The 11,375-nt window shown below is 62.4% G+C and overlaps 1 protein-coding gene across 2 annotated transcripts in view; it reads left to right on the top strand.

Moving 5' to 3' along the window:
- The first annotated feature begins 1,005 nt into the window (after positions 1-1,005).
- LOC132322841 (aurora kinase C-like) overlaps positions 1,006-11,375 on the top strand; it is a 34,313-nt gene continuing 23,943 nt past the window's right edge. Inside the window, exons 1-6 of one of the 2 annotated variants that reach the window (XM_059837552.1) lie at positions 1,006-1,105; positions 2,789-2,828; positions 2,945-3,020; positions 7,015-7,069; positions 8,457-8,648; positions 10,245-10,383. In XM_059837552.1, coding sequence (XP_059693535.1) covers positions 2,790-2,828; positions 2,945-3,020; positions 7,015-7,069; positions 8,457-8,648; positions 10,245-10,383 — 501 coding nt within the window. In that variant the 5' untranslated portion in view covers positions 1,006-1,105; position 2,789. The remainder of the gene's footprint in view (positions 1,106-2,788; positions 2,829-2,944; positions 3,021-7,014; positions 7,070-8,456; positions 8,649-10,244; positions 10,384-11,375) is intronic. The other variant, XM_059837553.1, reaches the window with a different exon arrangement.

The raw sequence follows: 11,375 nt of genomic DNA, 5'->3' as shown, positions 1-11,375 counted from the left end.
AGAACAGAAGATGTGCAAAAAGATCCTTACTCTGCTCACTGTGTGCTCACCAACCCCACCCAGGGGACCCCTCCCCCTTCAGGGGTTTCCCACCTCGGCCCCTCCCCCACCCCGAGGACCCCCCTCATCCCCCTCCGGCCCCGCCCCCCTCCCTTTGGCCCCTCCCCCACCCACGCGCTCCGTTTCCCCCCCTCAATACCCAGAGCGGGACCCCTCCCCCAACTCGGGACCCCTCCCCACCCCGGGGGTCTCCCCCGCCCCTCCCCCACCTCGGGAACCCCCCCCGAAGTGGGGGTTCCTTCCCCTCCCCCCGCCCCGCACGCGCGCGCGCGCGGCGCCGTTACCGCGGCAACGGTCGAGGCCCCGCCCACCGCCATGGCCACGCCCACCGCCACGCGTCGAGGGCACCCATTGGGCAGGCCACGCCCCCTCAGAGACCACGGCCTACTCCCGGGAGGTGCTGGGTGGGACTGGGGGGATACTGGAGAGTACTGAGGGGTTGTACTGGTTTGTACTGGGCTGTACTGGTTTATACTGGGCTGGGCTGGGCCATAGAGGCCTATACTGGCTTGTACTGGTTTGTACTGGTCTGTACTAAGCTGCAGTGTCTCGCACTGGTTTTTACTTGTCCGTACCGGTTCATAATAGTCCACACTGCTCTATACTGGTCCATACTGGTCTGTACTGGTCCATACTGGGCCCCCGCAGCCCCCCCGCTCTCTGATTGGCCGCTGCCCCTCTCGGCCCCGCCCCTGTTGCCGGGCGGAACGGCCTGCGCACAAAATGGCCGCCTCCTCACGTGACCGCGCTTTCATCGCGCTGATTGGCCGTTCACCGCTCTCCCCCTCCCCTTCGCCAGCAGCGACCAATCAGCGCCGAGTCACGCGCGGGGTGGGCGGAACGGCCGGGTGGGAGGGGGTGGTGAAGGCGCGCGCAAAGGGGGCGGGGCTCCGTGAGGTACTGACCAATAGGAGCTCGGGGCGCGCCGTGTGGGGGTGGGGATTCGGGTGGCGCGGACCAATGGGAGAGGGGCGCGCGCGGGGGCAGCCAATGGGAGCTCGCGGGGGAAATTTGAAGCGGCGGCGGCGACAGCGAAGGGCGGCGGGTGAGGGGCGGCAATTTGGGGCGTTTTAGGGGGTATTTTTGGGGGGTCTCGAGGTGATTTGGGGGGACCGGAGTGGATTTCTGAGGGGATCTGGGGGGTCCTGAGGGGATATTGAGGGGAACTGGGGGTTTCTGAGGGGAATTGGGGGTCCTGAGGTGATATTGAGCAAACTGGGGGGTCCGGAGAGGGTTTCTGAGGGGATGTGGGGGGTCCTGAGGGGGTTTCTGAGGGGAATTGGGGGGTTCTGAGGGGATATTGAGGGAATTGGGGGGTTCTGAGGGGATATTGAGGGAATTGTGGGGTCCTGAGGGGATTTGGAGGGTCCTGAGAGGGTCTCTGAGGGAATTGGGGGGGGTCTTGAGGGGATTTCTGAGGGGAATTGGGGGGGTCCTGAGGGGATTTCTGAGGGGAACTGAGGGATCCCGAGGGGAATTGGGGGGTTCTGAGGGGGTTTCTGAAGGGAATTAGGGAGTTCTGAGGAGATATTGAGGGAACTGGGGGGTCCTGAGGGGGTTTCTGAGGGTCCTGAGGGGGTTTATGAGGGGAACTGGGGCGTCCTGAGGGGATCTCTGAGGGAATTGGGGGGTCCTGAGGTGATATTGAGCGAACTGGGGGGTCCGGAGAGGGTTTCTGAGGGGATGTGGGGGGTCCTGAGGGGGTTTCTGAGGGGAATTAGGGTGTTCTGAGGGAAATTGAGGGAACTGGGGGGTCCTGAGGGGGTTTCTGAGGGGATTTGGAGGGTCCTGAGGGGGTCTCTGAGGGAATTGGGGGGGGTCTTGAGGGTATTTCTGAGGGGAATTGGGCGGTCCTGAGGGGATTTCTGAGGGGATCTGGGGATCCTGTGGGGGACTGGGGTGTTCCGAGGAGATATTGAGGGAATTGGGGGGTCCTGAGGGGGTTTCTGAGGGGAATTAGGGTGTTCTGAGGGGATATTGAAGGAATTAGGGGGTTCTGAGGGGGTTTCTGAGGGGATTTGGAGGGTCCTGAGGGGGTTTCTGAGGGGAATTGGGGGGTCCTGAGGGGATTTCTGAGGGCATCTGGGGATCCTGAGGGGGACTGGGGCGTTCTGAGAAGATAGTGAGGGAAGTGGGAGGTCCTGAGGGGATTTCTGAGGAGAACTGGGGGGTCCTGAGGGGGATTGGGAGTCCTGAGGAGGTATTGAGGGAATTGGGGGGTCCTGAGGGGGATTTCTGAGGAGAATTGGGGGATCCTGAGGGGAATTAGGGGGTCCTGAGGGGGTTTCTGAGGGGAATTAGGGGGTTCTGAGGAGATATTGAGGGAACTGGGGGGTCCTGAGGGGGTTTCTGAGGGCATTGGGGGGTCCTGTGGGGGTCTCTGAAGGAATTGGGGGGGTCCTGAGGGGATTAGGGGGTCCTGAGGGGGGGGTTTCTGGGAGAATTGGGGGTCCTGAGGAGATATTGGGGGGCTCTGAGGGGATTTTGGGGGGGGTCCTGAGGGGATTTGGGGGTCCTGTGGGGGGTCTCTGAGGGGATATTGAGGGAATTGGGGGGGGTCCTGGGGGGAATTTGAGGGAACTGGGGGGTCCTGAGGGGGTTTCTGAGGGAATTTGGGGGGTCCTGAGGGGGTCCCTGGGTGGATTTCGGGGTGCCCCTGCTGGATTTTAGGGGGGGGGGTCCCTGCTGATTTTGGGGACCCCCTGACCCTTGGTGCTCCCATCCCCAGGATGGCACAGAAGGAGAACGTGGCCCCCAGCCTGACCAAGGTGAAGCCCCCTCCCCAATTTGGGGGTCCCCAAGGCCCTGGGGGGTTTTGGGGTGTCCCCCTCCCCACTTTGGGGGGGTTTTGGGGTGACCCCTGCCCGTGTTGCCCCCTCCCCAGAGTTTGGTCCCTCCCCCCCTACGGGTGCCCTGCAAGGACCCCTCGGGCTCGGAGCCCCCAGGGAAGGCTCTGCCAGGTAAGGGGGAGGGGGTTTGGGGGGTCCTGGGGGGGGCCTGGGGGGGTCTGGGTGGAAATGGGGGGTTTGGGGGGGTCCTGGGGGGGGGGTTTGGGTGGAAATGGGGGGGGTCTGGGGGGGTTTGGGGGGGGGTTGGGGGGAATGGGGGGTCCTGGGGCGATTTTGGGGGTCTTGGGGGGAATTTGGGTGGAAATGTGGGGGGTTGGGGGGTCCTGGCGGGAATTTGGGGGGTCCTGGGGGGAATTCTGTGGAAATGGGGGGGTTTGGGGGGTCTTGGGGGGGGATTGGGGTGGAAATGGGGGGTTTTGGGGGGTCTTGGGGGGGATTGGGGTGGAAATGGGGGGTTTGGGGGGTCTTGGGGGGGATTTGGGTGAAAACTGGGGGGGTTTGGGGGGTCTTGGGGGGTATTTGGGTGGAAATGGGGGGGATTTGGGGGGTCCTGGGAGATATTGGGGTGGAAATGGGGGTGTTTGGGGCATTCTGGGGGGGGATTTGGGGGGGTCCTGGGGGGATTTGGGTGGAAGTGGGGGGGTTTGGGGGGATTTTGGGGGGATTTGGGTGGAAATTGGGGGGATTTGGGGGGTCCTGGGGGGGGTTGGGTGGAAGTGTGGGGATTTGGGGGGTCTTGGGGGGGAATTTGGGTGGAAATGGGGGGTCCTGGGGGGGGTGAGTGGAAATGGGGGGGGGGTCTGGGGGGTGTTTGGGTGGAAATGGGGGGTCCTGGGGGGGGGGTTGGGTGGAAATGGGGGGGTTTGGGGTGTCCTGGTGGGAATTTGGGGGGGTCCTGGGGGGGATTTCTGTGGAAATGGGGGGATCTGGGGGGTCTTGGGGGGGATTGGGGTGGAAATGGGGGGATTTGGGGGGGTCCTGGGTGGGGTTGGTTGGAAATGGGGGGGATTGGGATGGAAATGGGGGGATTTGGGGTGGAAATGGGTGGAAATTGGGGGGGTTTGGGGGGTCCTGGGGGGGGTTGGGTGGAAGTGTGGGGATTTGGGGGGTCCTGGGGGGGTATTTGGGTGGAAATGGGGGGTCCTGGGGGGGGGTGAGTGGAAATGGGGGGGGGGGGTCTGGGGGTGTTTGGGTGGAAATGGGGGGTCCTGGGGGGGGGGGTTGGGTGGAAATGGGGGGGTTTGGGGGGTCCTGGTGAGAATTTGGGGGGTTCTGGGGGGGATTTTGGTGTAAATGGGGGGGAGTTGGGTGGTCTTGGGGGGGATTTGGGTGAAAACTGGGGGGATTTGGGGGGTCCTGGGGGCGATTTGGTTGGAAATGGGGGGGTTTGGGGGGTCTTGGGGGGGGATTGGGGTGAAAACTGGGGGGGTTTGGGGGGTCCTGGGGGGGATTTTGGTGGAAATGGGGGGATTTGGGGGTCTTGGGGGGGGATTGGGGTGGAAATGGGGGGGATTTGGGGGGTCTTGGGGGCGATTTGGTTGGAAATGGGGGGGTTTGGGGGGTCCTGGGGGGGATTGGGGTGGAAATTGGGGGGGTTTGGGGGGGTCCTGGGGGGATTTGGGTGGAAATGGGGGGGTTTGGGGGGATTTGGGGGGGATTTGGGTGGAAATTGGGGGGATTTGGGGGGTCCTGGGGGGGGTGAGTGGAAATGGGGGGGGGGGGTCTGGGGGGGGTTTGGGTGGAAATGGGGGGTCCTGGGGGGGGGGGTTGGGTGGAAATGGGGGGGTTTGGGGGGTCCTGGTGCTAATTTGGGGGGGTCCTGGGGGGATTTTGGTGGAAATGGGGGGATCTGGGGGGTCCTGGGGGGGGATTGGGGTGGAAATGGGGGGATTTGGGGGGGTCCTGGGTGGGGTTGGTTGGAAATGGGGGGGATTGGGATGGAAATGGGGGGGTTTGGGGGGATTTGGGGTGGAAATGGGTGGAAATTGGGGGGGTTTGGGGGGTCCTGGGGGGGGTTGGGTGGAAGTGTGGGGATTTGGGGGGTCCTGGGGGGGTATTTGGGTTAAAATGGGGGGTCCTGGGGGGGGGTGAGTGGAAATGGGGGGGGGGGTCTGGGGGTGTTTGGGTGGAAATGGGGGGTCCTGGGGGGGGGGGTTGGGTGGAAATGGGGGGGTTTGGGGTGTCCTGGTGGGAATTTGGGGGGGTCCTGGGGGGGATTTTGGTGGAAATGGGGGGGTCCTGGGGGGGGATTGGGGTGGAAATGGGGGGATTTCGGGGGGGTCCTGGGTGGGGTTGGTTGGAAATGGGGGGGATTGGGATGGAAATGGGGGGGTTTGGGGGGGTCCTGGGGGGATTTGGGTGGAAATTGGGGGGTCCTGGGGGGGGTTTGGGGGGGATTTGGGTGGAAATGGGGGGGTTTGGGGGGTTCTGGGGGGGGGTTGGGTGGAAATTGGGGGGATTTGGGGGGTCCTGGGGGGGATTTGGGTGAAAACTGGGGGGATTTGGGGGGTCCTGGGGGGGATTTTGGTGGAAATGGGGGGGTTTGGGGGTCTTGGGGGGGGATTGGGGTGGAAATGGGGGGGTTTGGGGGGTCCTAGGGGGGGATTTGGGTGAAAATTGGGGGGATTTGGGGGGTCCTGGGGGGGGGTTGGGTAGAAACTGGGGGGTCCTGGGGGGGGTTGGGTGGAAATGTGGGGATCTGGGGGGTCCTGGGGGGGGATTTGGGTGGAAATTGGGGGGATTTGGGGGGGGTTGGGGGAAATTTGGGGGCGTTTGGGAGGTTCAAGGTAACTTTGGGGGTCCTGGGGGGGTGTCAGAGGGTTTGGGGGGGGGTCCAAGGGTGGATCTGGGGGGTCCTGGGGGGTTTGGGGTGCCCATGATGGGGACAAGGGGGGATTGTTTGGGGGGGGTCGTCTCATATGGGGGGGGGGGAATTGGGAGTCCTGGAGGGGATTTGGGGGGGGGGTCAGGGGTCACTGGGCATGGGGGTCCCTGCGGGTGTCCTGGGGGGAGTCTGGGGGGTCCCGGGGTGGTTTTGGTGTGGTTTGGGTGGTTTTGGGTATTTTGGGGTGTCTCTGGTCAGTTTTGGGGTGTTTTGGGGGTGTTTCTGGGCAGTTTTTGGGGTGTCTCGGGGCAGTTTTAGGGTGTTTCCGGTCAGTTTCGGGGTGTTTCCGGTCAGTTTTGGGGTGTGTTTGGGTATTTTGGGGTGTTTCCGGTCAGTTTTGGGGTGTTTTGGGGTGTCTCTGGTCAGTTTTTGGGGTGTCTCTGGTCAGTTTTTGGGGTGTTTCTGGTCAATTTTGGGGGTGTTTTGGGTATTTTGGGGTGTCTCTGGTCAGTTTTAGGGTGTTTTTGAGTATTTTGGGGTGTCTCTGGTCAGTTTTAGGGTGTTTTTGAGTATTTTGGGGTGTCTCTGGTCAGTTTTTGGGGTGGTTTTGGATATTTTGGGGTGTCTCTGGTCAGTTTTGGGGTGTTTTGGGCAGTTTTTGGGGTGTTTGGTCAGTTTTGGGGTGGTTTTGGATATTTAGGGGTGTCTCTGGTTAGTTTCAGGGTGTTTCTGGGCAGTTTGGGGTGTTTCCGGTCAGTTTTGGGCAGTTTTGGGGTGATTTTGGGGTGTCTCTGGTCAGTTCTTGGGGTGCTTTTGGGGTCCCGGGGTGCTTTTGTGGTGTCTCCGGTCAGATTTTGGGGTGTTTTGGGTATTTTGGGGTGTTTCCGGTCAGTTTTGGGGTGTTTCCGGTCAGTTTTGGGGTGTTTCCGGTCAGTTTCGGGGTGTTTTGGGCAGTTTTTGGGGTGTTTCCGGTCAGTTTCGGGGTGTTTTGGGCAGTTTTTGGGGTGTTTCTGGGCAGTTTTTGGGGTGTTTCTGGTCAGTTTTGGGGTGTTTTGGGCAGTTTTTGGGGTGTTTCCGGTCAGTTTTTGGGGTGTTTCCGGTCAGTTTTGGGGTGTGTTTGGGTATTTTGGGTGTTTCCGGTCAGTTTCGGGGTGTTTCCGGTCAGTTTCGGGGTGTTTCCGGTCAGTTTCGGGGTGTTTCCGGTCAGTTTTGGGGTGTTTCCGGTCAGTTTTGGGGGTGTTTCCGGTCAGTTTTGGGGTGCTGACCCCTGTGCCCCCCCAGGTGCCGGGCGGGTGCCCCTGGAGCCCAGCGCGGTGCCAGCCCCTCCCCCACCCGTGTGAGTGCGGCACTGGGGGGAGGGGCTACATGGGGGAGGGGCCAGGGTGGCACTGGGGGAGGGGACACATTGGGGGGGAGGGGCCAGGGTGGCACTGGGGGAGGGGACACATTGGGGGGAGGGGCCAGGGTGGCACTGGGGGGGGGGGTCACCTTGGGGGGAGGGGCCAGGGTGGCACTGGGGGGAGGGGTCACATTGGGGGGAGGGGCCAGGGTGGCACTGGGGGAGGGGACACATTGGGGGGAGGGGCCAGGGTGGCACTGGGGGGGAGGGGCCAGGGTGGCACTGGGGGGAGGGGACACATTGGGGGGAGGGGCCAGGGTGGCACTGGGGGGAGGGGTCACATTGGGGGGAGGGGCCAGGGTGGCACTAGGGGAGGGGTCACATTGGGGGGAGGGGCCAGGGTGGCACTAGGGGAGGGGACACATTGGGGGGAGGGGCCAGGGTGGCACTGGGTGGGAGGGGCCAGGGTGGCACTGGGGGAGGGGGAGGGGCCAGGGTGGCACTGGGGGGTCCTGGGAGGTCCAGAAGCCCCTGGAATGGTGGGGTGGGGGGTGGGGGGGGGTGTGCCCAGGTGCCCCCTGACCTGGTGTCCCCCCAGGTGTCACCAGATGTGCCCAGGTGTCCCCCAGGTGCTCTCAGGTGTTACCCCAGGTGTGCCCAAGTGTGCCAGGTGTCCCCAGGTGTGCCCAGGTGTTACCCCAGGCGTCCCCAGGTGTGCCCAGGTGTCCCCCAGGTGCTCTCAGGTGTTACTCCAGCTGTCCCCAGGTGCCCCAGGTGTGACCAGGTGTCCCTGGCACAGGCGCACCTTCTCCCTGGAGGATTTCGAGGCAGGGAAGGGAAGTTCAGGGATGTTCCCCAGGTGTGCCCAGGTGCCCCAGGTGTGACCAGGTGTGACCAGGTGTACCCAGGTGTTACCCCAGGTGTGCCCAGGTGCCCCAGGTGTGCCCAGGTGTGCCCGGCACAGGCGCACCTTCTCCCTGGAGGATTCCAAGGCAGGGAAGGGAAGTTCAGGGACGTTCCCCAGGTGCCCCAGGTGTGCCCAGGTGCCCCAGGTGTGACCAGGTGTGCCCGGCACAGGCGCACCTTCTCGCTGGAGGATTTCGAGGCAGGGAAGGGAAGTTCAGGGCCATTCCCCAGGTGCCCCAGGTGTGCCCAGGTGTTACCCCAGGTGCCCCAGGTGTGCCCAGGTGTCCCAGGTGTGACCAGGTGTGCCCGGCACAGGCGCACCTTCTCGCTGGAGGATTTCGAGGCAGGGAAGGGAAGTTCAGGGCCATTCCCCAGGTGCCCCAGGCGTGCCCAGGTGTGCCCAGGTGCCCCAGGTGTTACCCCAGGTGCCCCAGGTGTGCCCAGGTGTCCCAGGTGTGACCAGGTGTGCCCGGCACAGGCGCACCTTCTCGCTGGAGGATTTCGAGGTGGGCCGGCCCCTGGGCAAGGGCAAGTTCGGGAACGTGTACCTGGCGCGGGAGCGGCGCTCCGGCTTCCTGGTGGCCCTCAAGGTGCTCTTCAAGTCCCAGGTGGAGCAGGAGGGGGTGGAGCACCAGCTGAGGCGGGAGATCGAGATCCAGGCGCACCTCAGGTACACCTGGGACACACCTGGGGGGCACCTGGGACACACCTGGGACACACCTGGGGGGGTGGAGCACCAGCTGAGGCGGGAGATCGAGATCCAGGCGCACCTCAGGTACACCTGGGGAGGGGAAATACACCTGGGGGGCACCTGGGACACACCTGGGGAGGGGAAACACAGCTGGGGGGCACCTGGGACACACCTGGGGATGGGAAACACACCTGGGACACAGCTGGGACACAGCTGGGATACACCTGGGGATGGGAAATACACCTGGGACACACCTGGGGGGCAGCTGGGGAGGGGAAACACAGCTGGGACACACCTGGGACACACCTGGGGAGGGGAAATACACCTGGGGGGCACCAGGGACACACCTGGGGAGGGGAGACACACCTGGGACACACCTGGGGATGGGGGGGATACACCTGGGGGGCACCTGGGACACACCTGAGGATGGGGGGGACACACCTGGGACACACCTGGGATACACCTGGGGATGGGAAACACAGCTGGGATACACCTGGGGATGGGAAATACACCTGGGATACACCTGGGACACACCTGGGGGTGGGGGGGACACACCTGGGACACACCTGGGGATGGGGGGGACACACCTGGGACACACCTGGGACACACCTGGGACACACCTGGGACACACCTGGGACACACCTGGGGGTGGGAAACACACCTGGGACACACCTGGGGATGGGGGGGGACACACCTGGGACACAGCTGGGACACACCTGGGGAGGGAAAACACAGCTGGGACACACCTGTGGGGGTCCCAGTTTTGGGGAGGGGTCCCCTGGGTGACCCTGGGGTGGGTCTGGGGGTCCTTGGGGGAATTTTGGGGTCCCTGGAGGGGTCCAGTTCTCTGGGGGGTCCCAATTTGGGGTGGGGGAGTCCCAAATTTGGGGTGGGGTCTCAATTTTGGGGTGGGGGAGTCCCAATTTTGGGGTGGGGGTCTCAATTTTGGGGTGGGGGTCTCAATTTTGTGGTGGGGGAGTCCCAATTTGGGGTGGGGGGTCTCAATTTGGGAGTGGGGGTCCCAAATTTGGGGTCGGGGTCTCAATTTTGGGGTGGGGGAGTCCCAATTTGGGGTGGGGGAGTCCCAATTTTGAGGTGGGGGGGTCTCAAATTTGGGGTGGGGGTCTCAAATTTGGGTTGGGGGTCTCAAATTTGGGTTGGGGGTCTCAATTTTGGATCCCCCCAGCCCCCCCCCAAAGAGCTCGGACTGTACCATTGTGCCCCAGCCCGGGGGGAGCCATTTTTGGGAGGGGATCCCTGGGGGAGTTTTGGGGTCCCTGGGGGGGGTTCATTTTTTGGGGGGGGGTCTCATTTTGGGCTGAGGGTCCCAATTTGGGTTGGAGGTCTCAATTTAGGGGTGGGGGTCTCATTTTGGGCCCCCCCAAAGAGCTCGGACTGTACCATTGTGCCCCAGCCCGGGGGGAGCCATTTCAGCGCAGCTCCTTTGGAAGCCACCAAAACAAATCCCAGGGGGGGATTTTGGGGTCGGGGGGTGACCCCAGATTTTTTTGGGGTGGAGGTCTCACTTTTAGGGTGGGGGTCTCACTTTTGGGGTGTCCCCCTGTCCCCCCCCAGGCACCCCAACGTGCTCAGGCTCTACAATTACTTCCACGACCGGCGCCGCGTCTTCCTCATCCTCGAGTTCGCCCCCCGAGGGGAGCTCTACAAGGAGCTGCAGCGCTGCCGGCGCCTGGACGCCACCAGGACAGCCACAGTGAGCCCCAAAACCCCAAAAACCACCCCAAAATCTGACCCAGGGACCCCAAAAACCCCCAAAACCACCCCAAAACCACCCCAAAACCACCCCAAAGCCCAGGGGAGCTCTACAAGGAGCTGCAGCGCTGCCGGCGCCTGGACGCCACCAGGACAGCCACAGTGAGCCCCAAAACCCCAAAATGCACCCCAAAATCTGATCCAGGGACCCCAAAAACCCCCAAAACCACCCCAAAATCTGATCCAGGGACCCCAAAAACCCCCAAAAACACCCCAAAAAGTGACCCAGGGACCCCAAAACCACCCCAAAAACTGTGTCAGCGACCCCAAGAACCCCAAGATCAGCCAGAGACCCCAAAACCCCCAAAATCAACCCCCAAACCAGCTGAAAAACCACATCTGGGACCCCAAAAACATCCCAAACACTGACTTGAGGACCCTGAAAACAAATTGAGGGACCCCAAAAACCACCCCAAAAGCTGTGTCAGGGACCCCAAAAACCCCCAAAACCACCCCAAAATCTGACCCAGGGACCCCAAAAACCCCAAAACCACCCTAAAAACTGATCCAGGGACCCCAAAACCCCAAAAACCACCCTAAAAACTGACCCAGGGACCCCAAAAACCCCCAAAAACACCCCAAAAAGTGACCCAGGGACCCCAAAACCACCCCAGAAACTGTGTCAGGGACCCCAAAAACCCCCAAAACCACCCCAAAAACTGAGTCAGGGACCCCAAAAACCCCAAGATCAGCCAGAGACCCCAGAACCCCCAAAATCAACCCCCAAACCAGCTGAAAAACCACATCTGGGACCCCAAAAACCCCAAAAACATCCCAAAAACTGACTTGAGGACCTTGAAAACAAATTGAGAGACCCCAAAAACTGACCCAGGGACCCCAAAAACCCCAAAAGCCAACCCAAAACTGATCCAGGGACCCCAAAAACCAACCCAAAAAGTGATCCAGGGACCCCAAAAACCCCAAAAACCAACC

Source organism: Haemorhous mexicanus, unplaced genomic scaffold, assembly GCF_027477595.1.
Source record: "Haemorhous mexicanus isolate bHaeMex1 unplaced genomic scaffold, bHaeMex1.pri scaffold_152_ctg1, whole genome shotgun sequence".
Classification (NCBI taxonomy): domain Eukaryota; kingdom Metazoa; phylum Chordata; class Aves; order Passeriformes; family Fringillidae; genus Haemorhous; species Haemorhous mexicanus.
Note: the sequence above shows the minus strand (reverse complement) of the source record. Positions and strands in the feature narration are given on the sequence as shown.